Consider the following 14,209-nt stretch of genomic DNA (forward strand, 5'->3'; position numbering starts at 1 on the left):
AGCCTATCTAGATCCTTCTGCAGACTCTCCACACCCTCCGCACAATTTGCCATTCCCCCAATCTTGGTGTCATCAGCAAATTTCGACACTCTACACTCGGTTCCCTCCTCCAGATCATCTATATAAATGGTAAAAAGCTGAGGCCCCAGCACCGACCCCTGGGGCACTCCACTAGTCACCATCCACCAATCCGAATAGCACCCGTTGACCCCCACTCTCTGCCTCCTATTTGACAACCAATCCTCTATCCACGCTAACACCCTACCCCCAACTCCATGTCCCTCGACCTTCTGCAATAACCTCTTGTGAGGCACTTTGTCAAACGCTTTCTGAAAATCTAGAAAGACCACATCCACCGGCTCTCCTCTATCCACCGCCCTAGACACATCCTCATAGAACTCCAGTAAATTTGTCAGACACGACTTCCCTTTAATGAAACCGTGCTGCGTCTGCTCTATCAAGCAATTCCCTTCAAGATGCCTCGCAATTTCCTCCTTAATGACAGATTCTAACATTTTACCTACCACAGACGTTAAACTAACCGGCCTATAATTCCCCGCCTTTTGCCTGGCACCCTTCTTAAACAACGGCGTAACATTAGCCGTTTTCCAATCATCCGGCACTTCCCCGGAATCCAGCGACGTTTGGAAAATAACCACCAAGGCATCCACTATCACCTCCGCCATTTCTTTCAGAACCCTCGGATGCATTCCATCCGGTCCTGGGGACTTGTCCACAATCAGCCCCTCCAGTCTGTGAAGCACCGCCTTTCTAGTAACAGTAATGTGATTAAGACCCTCCAGTCCTACCACCTTTCTATCGCTAACACCCGGCAAATTATTCACGTCCTCCTCCATGAAGACAGAAACAAAAACATGCCATATGCCTTCTTCACCACCCTCTCCACCTGTGCTGCCACCTTTAAGGATTTGTGGACCTGCACACTCAGGTCCTTCTGTGTGTCTATACTCCTGAGGGTTCTGCCAGTTATTGTATAGCTCCCCCCTACATTAGATCTACCAAAATGCATCACTTCGCATTTATTTCCTTCTCTGAAGGACATTAGTGAACCAAACGGGTTTTTCCAACAATCAACAATGGTTTCACAGTCATCAGTAGATTCTTAATTCCTGATATTTTTTATTGAATTCAAATTCCACCATCTGCCGTGACAGGATTCGAACCCGGGTCTCTGGAATATTAACTGACTTTCTGGATTAATACTCTGGTGACAATACCACTAGGCCATCACCTCCCCTTCTTGGCATGTTAATTTGAAATACATCAGGGCGAACCCTTTCTGTTTTGTGTCTATAATCTGCCCCCACATTCATCTTCATATCCTCTGAATAATAGTCTCCCACATTTCCTTAGACTTCTATCATCCCTCATTATCTTTACACCCAGGTTGACTTTGTTAACTGTCATCCACCAATCAGTACCTCCTAAAACAGCCCTACTGATCAATCAGTGCTGAGGTATATCACAAGACATCATTCATAAACTTGGCAAAAGTATATTCACTTTCCTCATCCAAGTCATTAACATTTATTGTAACTAATTGCCCCAGCACTGATCCCTGTGATATTTCACTCATTAGAGATTGCCATTCTGAAAATGCCCCTCTTATCCCAACTCCCTGTCTTCGATCAGTTAACCAATCCTCTATCCATACTAATATACTACCTCCAACACCATGGGCTCTTGTCATAGTCAGAGTCATGCAGCAAAGCAAAGGCCCTTCAGCCCATCGAGTCTGTACCGACAAAGGCATGCTAATCCCATTTTCCTGCACTTGTCCCATATCCTTGAATGTTATGATGGTTCAAGTTTCCCACCACATTCTGAGGAATTTCTCTCGCGATCATTATAGTTTTTATTTCTGCTTCCCTTTTTGTTCCTTGTTTATTTAATAATTTTGGAATGTTATTCGTGTCTTCTACTGTGAATACTGTTGCATAGTATTTAACTCCTTTTGTCATTTCCTCGTTCCCCATTATTTCTTCAGTCCATTTTCTAAAGGGCCTATGTTTCCTTTGGCCTCTCACTTCATTTTTATATATTTAAAGATGCTCTTGCTGTCCACTTTTAGATGACTTGTTAGTTTACCCTCACAGTTCATCATTTCCCTATTTATTGTTATTTTTTGGTCATCTTTTGTTGATTTTTAAAACTTTCCCAATCCTCTGGTTTGTTGCTAATCTTTGCCACCCTGCATGTTTTTTCTTTCAGTTTAATACTATCTTTAACTTTCTTCGTTAACCATGTTTATTTATCCCCTTCCTAGAATCTTTCTTCCTCATTTGGATACCTTAATTGTGAGTCATAAACTATTTTCTTAAACACCTCCTATTGCTGATGTTTACTCCAGAGCCACAGCAATGTGGTTGAATCTCAACTGCTCCCAAGGGCAACTAGAACATAAGAAATAGGAGCAGGAGTAGGCCATCTAGCCCTTCGAGCCTGCCCCGCCATTCAACAAGATCATGGCTGATCATGGCTCAGTTCCACATTCCCGCCCTCTCCCCATAACCCTTAATCCCCTTGCCTACCAAAAACCTATCTACCCGCGTCTTAAATATATTTAGCGAGGTAGCCTCCACCACTTCAACGGGCAGAGAATTCCAGAGATTCACCACCCTTTGAGTGAAGAAGTTCCTCCTCAACTCTGTTCTAAACTGCCCCCCCTTTATCTTGAGGCTGTGCCCTCTAGTCCTACTGTCCTTTCTGAGCAGGAAGAACCTCTTCACCTCTACCCTATCCATCCCCTTCATGTCTCAATGAGATCTCCCCTCATCCTTCTAAACTCTAACGAGTACAAGCCCAGTCTATTCAGCCTCTCCTCATAGCTCAACCCCCTCAACTCTGGTATCAGCCTAGTGAACCTCCTCTGCACTCCCTCCAAGGCCAAAATATCCTTGCGCAAGTGCGGCGACCAAAACTGCACACAGTACTCCAGCTGCGGCCTCACCAGTGCCCTGTACAGTTGCAGCAAGACCTCCCTACTTTTATATTCTATCCCCCTCGCTATGAAGGCTAGCATCCCATTTGCCTCCTGCTGCACCTGTAGGCTGGGTTTTCGTGACTCATGCACAAGGACCCCCAGGTCCCTCTGCACCGTAGCATGCTGCAGCTTTTCGCCATGTAAGTAGTAGTCCTTCCTACCATTATTCCTACCAAAGTGGACAACCTCACACTTGCCAACATTGTATTCCATCTATCTGGACAATAAATGCTGGCCAGCCAGCGGCACCCAAGTCTCACAAAGGAATAAAACAAAAGGGGCATTTATGGGTTAATTATATTGCTGTGGGACTGGAGTCACATGTAGACCAGACTGGGTAAGAACATAGAAACATAGAAGATAGGAGCAGGAGGCCCTTCGAGCCTGCTCCACCATTCATTAAGGTAATGGTTGATCATCCAACTCAATAGCCTAATCCTGTTTTTTCCCCATAACCTTTGATCCCATTTGCTCCAAGTGCTGTATCAAAGAACAAAGAACAAAGAACAACACAGCACGGGAAACAGGCCCTTCGGCCCAACGAGCCCGCGCCGCCGTCCTACTATCTCAGTGACCTATTCATGATTTTAGTCTACGCCTAACGTGCGAGGATCAGGGAGGTCCAATTTAGGGACAATTTTAGTACCCAATCAATCAGCCTAAAAGCACATCTTTGGGGGATGTGGGAGGAAACCGGAGCACCCGGAGGAAACCCACGCAACCACGGGGAGAACGTGCAAACTCCCACAGACACAGGCCCAAATCCATGTGTCCGCACAGCAACAGAGATAGTCTCTGAGCTGTCATGTTGCCCTCGAGATGGTCCAGTTTAAGCACACTAACGACATGAAGCAATAGGCAACTCCCGAAGCAACATCCAAGAGCAGCCCACTACAACCTGCCGCCTGCTGCCTCTTGAATACATTCAATGTTTTGGCATTGGACAGCAGATTTCCTTCCCTAAGGGACATTAGTGAACCAGATGAGTCTTTACAAAAATTGACAATTGTTTCATTAGCCTTTTAATTCCAGATTTTTTAGAGTTCAAATTTCATTATTTGCATGGTGGGATTCGAACGCAGGTCTCCAGAGCCTTAGCTGAGTTACTGGAATAGCAATCCGGTGATAATACCACTTCACCGCTGCCTCTGAAAAATAAAACTATTGATGGTGAATTTTGCTGTTACTGACTGACAAATCTTCCCTTTTCTGATTGCGCACAGCTTATGTTTTGCGGGGTAAGGATATCAGCAGGCATGAGTACCAGGAAGCTGTGTATCTACTGAAGGAGCTGCAGCTGAAATACAAGGAGGCCCGCGAGCAGCTGGCTGTTAACTTTAAAAAGCTGCAAGATAACTGTGGGAAGGCTGACAATGAGACAGAACAGTACGTTAGTTCTGAGAATCCAGCTGCTGAGCCAGATCAGAGCAAGTAGTGGTTGGCAGCTTCGGTCAGGCAGATTCCTGAAGATTTACCTTCCATCTGCCACTGCTCAACCCAGCCACAGAACATTGAAACAATATGTGAAAAAATTATTTTAAGTTATAAAGAAAATGAAATAAATAGTACAATTATTTTGATTGCCAGTATGATTGTTTCTTTCAGTTGTGTTTAAGGAAATTAATCCTGGAGATTAGCAACTGTGACAAGAGTGAACAAAATGGTCAAATTAAATAAAAGACTGGAGTGAATAATAATATCTCACTTTATTTGCTCCTATTTCTGAATTCTTTCATGTTTCTCCATTGTTTTGGGGGGTGGGAATTGCCTTCTGTGCAGTTTTGGGCGCCGCACCTGCGCAAGGATATTTTGGCCCTGGAGGGAGTGCAGAGGAGGTTTACTAGGCTGATACCGGAGTTGAGGGGATTGAGCTATGAGGAGAGGCTGAATAAACTAGGCTTGTACTCGTTAGAGTTTAGAAGAATGAGGGGAGATCTCATTGAGACGTATAAGATGATGAATGGGATGGATAGGATAGAGGTGGAGAGACTCTTCCCGCGCAAAAAAGACAGTAGGACTAGGGGGCACAGCCTCAAGATAAAGGGGAGGCGGTTTAGAACGGAGTTGAGGAGGAACTTCTTCACTCAAAGGGTGGTGAATCTCTGGAATTCTCTGCCCGTTGAAGTGGTGGAGGCTGCCTCGCTAAATATTTTTAAGAAGCGGGTTGATGGGTTTTTGATAAGAGAGGGGATTAAGGGTTATGGGGAGAGGGCGGGAAAGTGGAACTGAGCCACGACAGATCAGCCATGATCTTATTGAATGGCGGGGCAGGCTCGAAGGGCTAGATGGCCTACTCCTGCTCCTATTTCTTATGTTCTTATGTTCTTATTCAGCTAAGTTAGGAAGCTGTTTCTTGTAACCAGGCTGCACTGTCAGAACTCCCACTTATCTGACAAAGGAGCAGTGCTCCGAAAGCTACCAAATAAACCTGTTGGACTTTAACCTGGTGTTGTGAGACTCCTCACTGTGTTTACCCCAGCCCAATGCTGGCATCTCCATGCCAGGATGCACCACCAGTGATTCAGAGATAGAGCGGGACAGTTTTCTTGGAGCTCAAATGAGTTTAATTTCCCACATATCGTATTGAAACCATAGAACAAAGAAAGAGGACAGTATAGCACAGGCATAAGCCCTTCAGCCCTCCAAGCCTACGCCAATCACATTGTCCTTTCTAAACCAACTGTCTGTATCCCTCTATTCCCCGTTTGTTCATATGCCAATCAAGGTAAATCTTAAATGTGGCTAATGTTTTTGATTTATTATTGTCACCTGTATTAACATAGTGAAAAGTATCATTTCTTGTGTGCTATACAGACAAAACATACCGTTCATAGAGAAGGAAAGGAAAGCATGCAGAATGCAGTGTTAGTTATAGCTAGAGTGTAGAGAAAGATCAACTTGCAAGGCAAGTCCATTCGAAAGTCTGACAGCAGCAGGGAAGAAGCTGTTCTTGAATCAGTTGGTACGTGACCTCAGACTTTTGTGTCTTTTTCCCGGTGGAAGAGAGAATGTCCGGGGTGCGTGGGGTCCTTAACTATGCTGGCTGCTTTGCTGAGGCAGCGGAAAGTGTAGACAGAGTCAATGGATGGGGGGGCTGGTTTGAAGAAGAGAAGATTTGGATTAGATTTGATAGAAGCGTTTAAAATTATGAGGGGCTTGACAGCCAGGGAAATACTGTCAGATCTGTGTATCTGCCTCAGTTGGCAGTGCATTCCAGGCCCCCACCACCCTCTGTGTAAAAAACCTTCTCCTGCACATCTCCACTGAACTTTCCCCCCCTTATCTTGAACTTGTGCCGCCTTGTAATTGTCGTTTCTGCTCTGGGAAAAAGCTTCCAATTGTTCACCCTATCTATACCCCTCAAAATTTTATAAACTTCTATCAGGTCGCCCCCTCAGCCTCCATCTTTCCAGGGAGAAGAATCCCAGTTTATTCAATCTCTCCTTACAGCTAATACCCTTTGTACCAAACAACATCCTGGTAAACCTTTTCTGTACTCCCTCCAAAGCCTCCATGTCATCCTGGTAGTGTGGTGACCAGAATTCCAAATTTTGTCTAACCAACATTTTATACAAGTGTAACATAATTTGCCAACTTTTATACTCGATGCCCTGTCCAATGAAGGCAAGCGTGCCCATATGCTTTCTTCACCACCTTTTCCACCTGTGCTGCCACTTTTAAGGATGTGGGCCTGTACTTCCAGGTCACTCCGTGTGTCTATGCTGATTGTTCTACTATTTATTTCATAATTCCCACCTGAATTGGATTTACCAAAATGCATCAATTCACATTTGTCTAGATTAAATTCCATTTGCAAATTAGAGTCATAGAGGTTTACAGCATGGAAACAGGTCCTTCATGCTGTCCTTTTTTTTAAACCCCTAAGCTAATCCTAATTGCCCACATTTGGCCCATATTCCTCTATACCATTCTTATAGAGAATGGGATCAATGGGATGAAGGAATACAATATCAAGGGTAGGCGTCTTAGCTGCGTTGAAGAGCAGAGGGATCTTGGGGTCCGGGTCCATAGAACTCTTAAATCGGCCTCGCAGGTGGAGGATGTGGTCAAGAAGGCATATGGTGTACTGGCCTTCATTAATCAAGGGATTGAGTTTAGGAGTCAGGAGGTAATGCTGCAACTTTATAAACCCTTGTCAGACCCCACTTGGAGTACTGTGCGCAGTTCTGGTCACCTCACTATAGGAAGGACGTGGAAGCTATTGAAAGGGTACAGAGGAGATTTACAAGGATGTTGCCTGGATTGGGAGGCATGCCTTATGAAGATAGGTTGAGGGAGCTGGGACTCTTCTCCCTGGAGAGACGAAGGTTGAGAGGTGACCCGATAGAGGTTTATAAGATGTTGAGAGGAATAGATAGGGTGGATTCTCGGAGGCTATTTCCCAGGGCTGAAATGGTCACTACGAGAGGACACAGGTTTAAGGTGCAGGGAAGCAAGTACAGAGAAGATGTTAGGGGTAAGTTTTTCACTCAGAGCGTGGTGAATGAATGGAATCGGCTGCCGTCGGTGGTGGTGGAGGCAAACTCGCTGGGGTCTTTTAAAAGACTTCTGGATGAGTATATGGAATTTAATGGGATTGGGGGTTATAGATAGGTCTATGGCTTAGTAGGTATACAAGTGATCGGCGCAACTAGTGGGCCGAAGGGCCTGTTTGTGCTGTAGTGTTCTATGTTCTATGTTTTATCCATGTAATTGTCTAAATGTTCTTTAAAAGACAGTGCAGCAGGTGGTCAGGAAGGCGAATGGGATGCTGGCCTTCATAGCGAGGGGGATTGAATATAAAAGTAGGGAGGTCTTACTGCAGCTGTATAGGGCATTGGTGAGGCCGCAGCTGGAGTACTGTGTGCAGTTTTGGGCGCCGCACCTGCACAAGGATATTTTGGCCCTGGAGGGAGTGCAGAGGAGGTTTACTAGGCTGATACCGGAGTTGAGGGGATTGAGCTATGAGGAGAGGCTGAATAAACTAGGCTTGTACTCGTTAGAGTTTAGAAGAATGAGGGGAGATCTCATTGAGACGTATAAGATGATGAATGGGATGGATAGGATAGAGGTGGAGAGACTCTTCCCGCTCAAAAAAACAGTAGGACTAGGGGGCACAGCCTCAAGATAAGGGGGAGGCGGTTTAGAACGGAGTTGAGGAGGAACTTCTTCACTCAAAGGGTGGTGAATCTCTGGAATTCTCTGCCCGTTGAAGTGGTGGAGGCTGCCTCGCTAAATATTTTTAAGAAGCGGGTTGATGGGTTCTTGATAAGAGAGGGGATTAAGGGTTATGGGGAGAGGGCGGGAAAGTGGAACTGAGCCACGACAGATCAGCCATGATCTTATTGAATGGCGGGGCAGGCTCGAAGGGCTAGATGGCCTACTCCTGCTCCTATTTCTTATGTTCTTATGTTCTTAAAATGGTATCCACCTCTGTTCCTACCTCTGGCAGCTTGTTCCAGACATTCACCACCCTCTGTGTGAAAAAATTGCCTCCTTTGTATCGCTCCCCTTTCACCTTAAACCTATGCCCTCTAGTTTTAGACTCCCCTACCTTTGGGGAGTCTAAAACTTTGCCCAATTTTCCAGTCTGTCTATATCCTGCTGTATTCTCTGACAATCTTCATCATCATCTGTAACTCCACCAATCTTAGTATCATCCTCAAACTTGCTAATCAGACCAGCTGTGTTTTCTTCCAAGCCATTTATATATATATATATATTACAAACAGCAGATGTCCCAGCACTGATCCCTGTGGAACACCACTAGTAAGAAGTCTGACAACATCAGGTTTAAGTCCAACACCAGCATCTCCACATCATGAACACCACTAGTTGCAGACCTGTATTCAGAAAAACATCCACCGCTACCCCCCTGTCTTCTATGGTCAAACCAGTTCTGAATCCAGTTCTAGCTAGTTCACTCCTGATCCCATAAGATTTAATCTTTTGCACCAGCCTGCCATGGGGGACCTTGTCAAATGCATCACTAAAGTCCATGTAGACAACATCCACAGCCCTCATAGCATTCAGAACAAATGGATCACCATGAAACAAGAACCATCTACACTTCAGAGACAATGCAGAGGTGAACAGATCTCATGACCTTATCTTTGTAAAGACCTCCAACCCGCCTAACACTGCGTTCCTCCAATTTTGGCCTCTTGTGCATCTCAAATTTCCTTAGCTCTACCATTTGTGGCTGTGTTTCAACTTCCCTAAGCTCAAAGCTTTAAGTTCTCTGCCTAAACTTCTGTCTCATTCCTCTTCCAAGGTATTCCTTAACACCTATCTCTGACAAAATCTCGGTCACCTGTTCTAATATCTCCTTTGACCAAGAGTCAAGATTGATCTTGGGCGACACCATGGCACAGTGGTTAACACTGCTGCCTCACAGCACCAGGGACCTGGGTTTGATTCCTAGCTTGGGTCACTGTCTGTACGGAGCCTGCATTTTCTCCCCGTGTCTGCGTGGATTTCCTCCGGTTTCCTCTTTCAGTCTGAAAGACATGCTGGTTAGGTACACTGACCCAAATAAGCACCAAAGTGTGATGACTAGGGAAATTCACAGAGACTTCATTGCAGTGTTAATGTAAGCCTTACTTGTGACTAGTAAATAAATTTTAAACTTCACTTTGATCTGATTATATTCCGTGATAGTATTGTACTAGCCCTCGTCCCTTTCATTAGGGGAACCATCCTCTCAGTATCCATCCTGCCAAGTCCTGTCAGGATCTACTGTTTGAATAAGATCACCACTCATTCTTCTAAATTCCAATGGACACAGGCCCCATTTTTCCACATAAGACAACCCCTTCATCCCAGGGATCAGTCAAGTGTCTTTCTCTGATAAATGCAAGATTATCCACTACAAATACAAGCCTTATTTGAGATTTCTCTCCATGCTCCTGGAGTGGGAGTTGTCAAGGAAGTGGGAAGGAGCATTTAATAGCTTCCTTAGCAGGTCATGATGGTGATTATCAGATGGTAAACCAGACAATATGTAGCAACACTCTCTTGGGTTCAAACCCCATTTCAGCTGCTTCAGTCCATAATCCAAGCTGACATTAAGTGCAATACTGAGGGTCTGCTGTACTGTTAGAGATGCTGTCTTCTGGATGAGACACTAACTTAAAGCTGTGTCTGCCTCTTTCTAAGACAGATGTAAAATATCCCACAATCGCTGGTCCAGTATTTATGCCTCAAAGTCATCAAAACAGATTTTGCTGTTTGTAGGACCTTACTAAGTGTAAATTAGTTGTCCTACAACAGTTCAAAATTTAACAATTCAGAAATACTTAATTGGCTGCAGGTGCTATGGGACATTTCAAAGCAATATAAGAACATAAGAAATAGGAGCAGGAGTAGGCCATCTAGCCCTTCGAGTCTGCCCTGACATTCAATAAGATCATGGCTGATCTGAAGTGGATCAGTTCCACTTTCCTGCTTTCTCCCCATAACCCTTAATTCCCTTGTCTATCAAAAACCTATCTACCTGTGACTTAAATATATTTAGCGAGGTAGCCTCCACCACTTCAACGGGCAGAGAATTCCAGAGATTCACCACCCTTTGAGTGAAGAAGTTCCTCCTCAACTGATCTAAACTGCACCCCCCCCCTTATCTTGAGGCTGTGCCCTCTAGTCCTGCTATCCTTTCTAAGCGGGAAGAATCTCTCTACCTCTATCCTATCTATCCCTTTCATTATCTTATACGTCTCTATAAGATCCCCCCTCATCCTTCTAACATCTAAACGTGTGCTGCATTTCTTTTTACAAGAAACTCACTGGTAGAGCCAAAGTTTCCTGACAGGAAAAAATCAATTGTTTGAAGAACATGATGTGAGCCTGCTTGTCCCCCCTGCTACAGCATATAATTATCTTTAAGGGATTCTGTGGCATAATGGTAATGCTATTGGAATAGCAACTCAGACCTTCACTGACGCTGCAGGGACACAAGTTCAAATCCTACAACTGCAGCCAGTGGAATTTAAATTCAATTAATAAATCCAAAATGCTAGCCTCAATAATGATCATAAAACCCATATGGTTCACTAATGTCCTTCATGGGAGAAAATCAGCAACTCTTAACCTGGTGCGGCCTCGTGTTCAGAACTTGCAATAAAATAAAAATTAAGGAATTTAACCATCGAGAATTTGCTCTGGTGGGTATATGATTAAGAGAACAAGTTATTTTAAAATATAAATTGGGTGGAAGACAGGTTGACTGAGATCAAGGAATTGAAGTCTTTAATATGTGGATTAGCCTAGCACCACTGTAAACAGATGCTTACCAAAGACAAATGGTTAACAATAGGGCATAGAACTTCAGGAATTAAAGCAAAGATCTTACAAGTTCAAAAGAGGTGAGGGTGAATTTCACTTACATGAAGTCATCCTTTGAGAACTTAAGAAATGTAATTAAGAGGAGCCTTTAGGAGTAGTGCAGATAAGATTAAAAAAAATCCATATATCGCTGACACAGTCCATTCTATACAAAGAACTGTTCCAAGATCGCAGCCACATACAGCAGAAAGCTGTGTTCTCTGCAAATAAGCAGGTGCCTGGAGAAATCTTATTTGAGCAGTTATTTTGTCTCTATTGTAAACCAGAAGCAGTCTCTCGGGAGATATAGGTGCCAGGTGTGGTTAACTATTGCTGGATTTTGCTTTGCTTTTAATTTTGAAACTTATGGGATGTTGTTTGGGAAGGTTTAGCTCTGGGATTAGGAAAATAGAGGGATTTGGGATTGGGTCAACTTAACGGTATTGGGTATATTCAATAAGGCAAAGTGTTTTCTTAAAGTCTTTTTTAAACTATTTAATAAACATTTATTTTTGTTTAGAATTATTAGAAGACTGGAACATTCTTCACTGGTTTTACATCATTTCTTACATTATACCAAATTGCAAAAATACAGTAAAGAACCAAAATCCCAGGTTTCCCTTCTGGAATTTAGAATACACTGCACATTGACACAGCAGTTAGCACTGATGCCTCACAGCACCAGAGACCTGGGTTCAATTCCAGCCTTAGGAGACTGTGAGAAGAGTTTCCTCATGTCCGTGTGGGTTTCCTCCGGATGCTCTGGTTTCCTCCCACAGTCCAAAGATGTACAGGTTAGGTGGATTGGTCATGTTAAATTGCCCCTGAGTGTTCAAGGATGCATAGGTTAGGTGGATTAGTTATGGTACATGAGGGGTTACAGGAATAGGGTGGGGGAAGAGGACCTGGTTAAGATACTGAGAGAGTTGGTGTGGACTCAATGGATTGAATGGCCTCTTCTGTACTGTAGGGATTTTATGATTCCTTACTGGCATTTAACATCAACTGGGTTCTTAACATTACATGGCTCCAGACCCATAGTAATGTAGTTGACTCTTAACTGCCCTCTGAAATGGCTGAGTGAGCCATGTAATTGTATAGCTCAAGAGCGATTAAGGATGACAATACAATAAGTAGTAGGGCATGTCACCCTTCAAGTCTGCTCTGTCATTCAATATGATCTTGGCCAATCTTGGGTTCAACTCCATTTTTCCACCTGGTCCCCATATCTCTTAATTGCTGAGAGATCAAAACTCTTGTCTACCCCACAGACTTAAACATATTCAATGATGGAGCATCCAAAAGCATACAGGGTAGAGAATTCCAAAGATCCGCAATCCTTTGAATGAAGAATTTTCTCACTTCTGTTCTTATCCTAAGACTGTTCCCCCATGTTTTACATACGCCACCCAGCAGAAACAATCTTTTTTTCCTTAAGTGCAGATTTGGCCAATCGTGTCTGCACCGACCCTCCAACAGAGCATCCTACCCAGGCCCTATCCCTGTAACCTCTTATTTACCCTGTTAATCCCCCTAACCCACACAACTTGGGACAGTAGGCAGCAATTTACCACAGCCAATCCACCTGATTTGCACATCTTTAGACAGTGGGAGGAAACCAGAGCACCTGGGGAAAACCCACGCAGACATTGGGAGAACATGCAGACTCCATACAGTTACTCAAGGCCAGAATTGAACCTGGATCTCTGGAGCTGAGGTAGCAGTGCTAACCACTGTGCCACCATGTCACCCTTTTAGCATATACCCTATCATAAGCAGCAGTAGGCCATTCAGCCCATCGAGCCTGCTCTGCCATTCAATATGATCATGGCTGATCTCATCTTGGCCTCAGCTTCACTTTCCTGCCCATTCTCCATAATCCTTCAACCCCATTACTAATTAAAAATCTGTCTATCTCCTCCTTAAATTTACTCAATGTCCCGCCATCCACCCCGTTCTGGGACAGTGAATTCCAGATTTGCCACTCTTTGGGAAAAATGTTTTAAATCTGCCATCCATTATCCTAAAACTATGACCTCTTGTTCTAGATTGCCCCACAAGAGGAAACATCCTCCCCACGTCCACTTTGTCAAACCCTTTATCATATTGTGCACTATCAAACCCCTGCAGAATTTTATAGATTTCAATGTAATCACCTCCCATTCTTCTAAACTGCAGAGAATATAAACCCAATTTACTCAGCCTCTCATCATTGGACACCGCCCCCCCCCCCCCCCCCCCCAGGGGCCGATTTAATGAACCTTCACTGTAACCCCCCAAATGCTAGTTTCAAGTTTATCCTTTCTGAAATGTGGAGGTCTAAACTTCACACAGGTTTGCAGATGTGGTTTCACCAAAACCCTGTACAATTGCAGCAAAACTTCTTTATTCTTGTGCTCCAGTCCCTTCACAATAAAGGCCAACATGCTGTTTGTCTACCCAATTGCTTGCTGTTACCTGCATGTACAAGCACATTCAAGTCTTGTTGAACATAAACACTTACAAGTTTTTTCTAAAAAATATATTTTATTCTTAAGACCAAAGTGAATAGTTTCACACTTCCCTATGTTGTACTCTACTTGCTATTGTGTTGCCCACTCATTTAACCTGTCCAGAACTCTTTGCAGTCTCACTCTGACCTTCCCACCACCTTGGTATCATTAGCAAATTTTCTTACATTATTCTCTGACCAAATCAGCATACTCACACCCAAGAACAAATGGGAAAAATGTGACAATCTGTAGAGCATCATCATTGAGTATCTTTAGACAAGGACTGAATTATCAGAGCTATCACAGGATTGATATCTAACTGTGACAAATCTGAGTTATGCCTCATCAAAGTATTGTACATATTTACACAAACTGGCAGCCTCCAGCACAG

General features: G+C 43.9%; 1 protein-coding gene across 4 annotated transcripts in view; it reads left to right on the top strand.

The window, feature by feature from the left end:
- The window catches only part of xrra1 (X-ray radiation resistance associated 1), a 59,489-nt gene extending 54,718 nt beyond the window's left edge, over positions 1-4,771 (top strand). For 3 of the 4 annotated variants that reach the window (XM_080197734.1, XM_080197736.1, XM_080197738.1), the window contains one exon: positions 4,228-4,771. In XM_080197734.1, the coding sequence (XP_080053860.1) occupies positions 4,228-4,439 (212 nt within the window). In that variant the 3' untranslated portion in view covers positions 4,440-4,771. The remainder of the gene's footprint in view (positions 1-4,227) is intronic. The other variant, XM_080197737.1, reaches the window with a different exon arrangement.
- Positions 4,772-14,209: the final 9,438 nt, after the last annotated feature.

The sequence above is a fragment of the Carcharhinus amblyrhynchos genome, chromosome 10 (genome assembly GCF_965287045.1).
Source record: "Carcharhinus amblyrhynchos chromosome 10, sCarAmb.v2.hapA, whole genome shotgun sequence".
Classification (NCBI taxonomy): domain Eukaryota; kingdom Metazoa; phylum Chordata; class Chondrichthyes; order Carcharhiniformes; family Carcharhinidae; genus Carcharhinus; species Carcharhinus amblyrhynchos.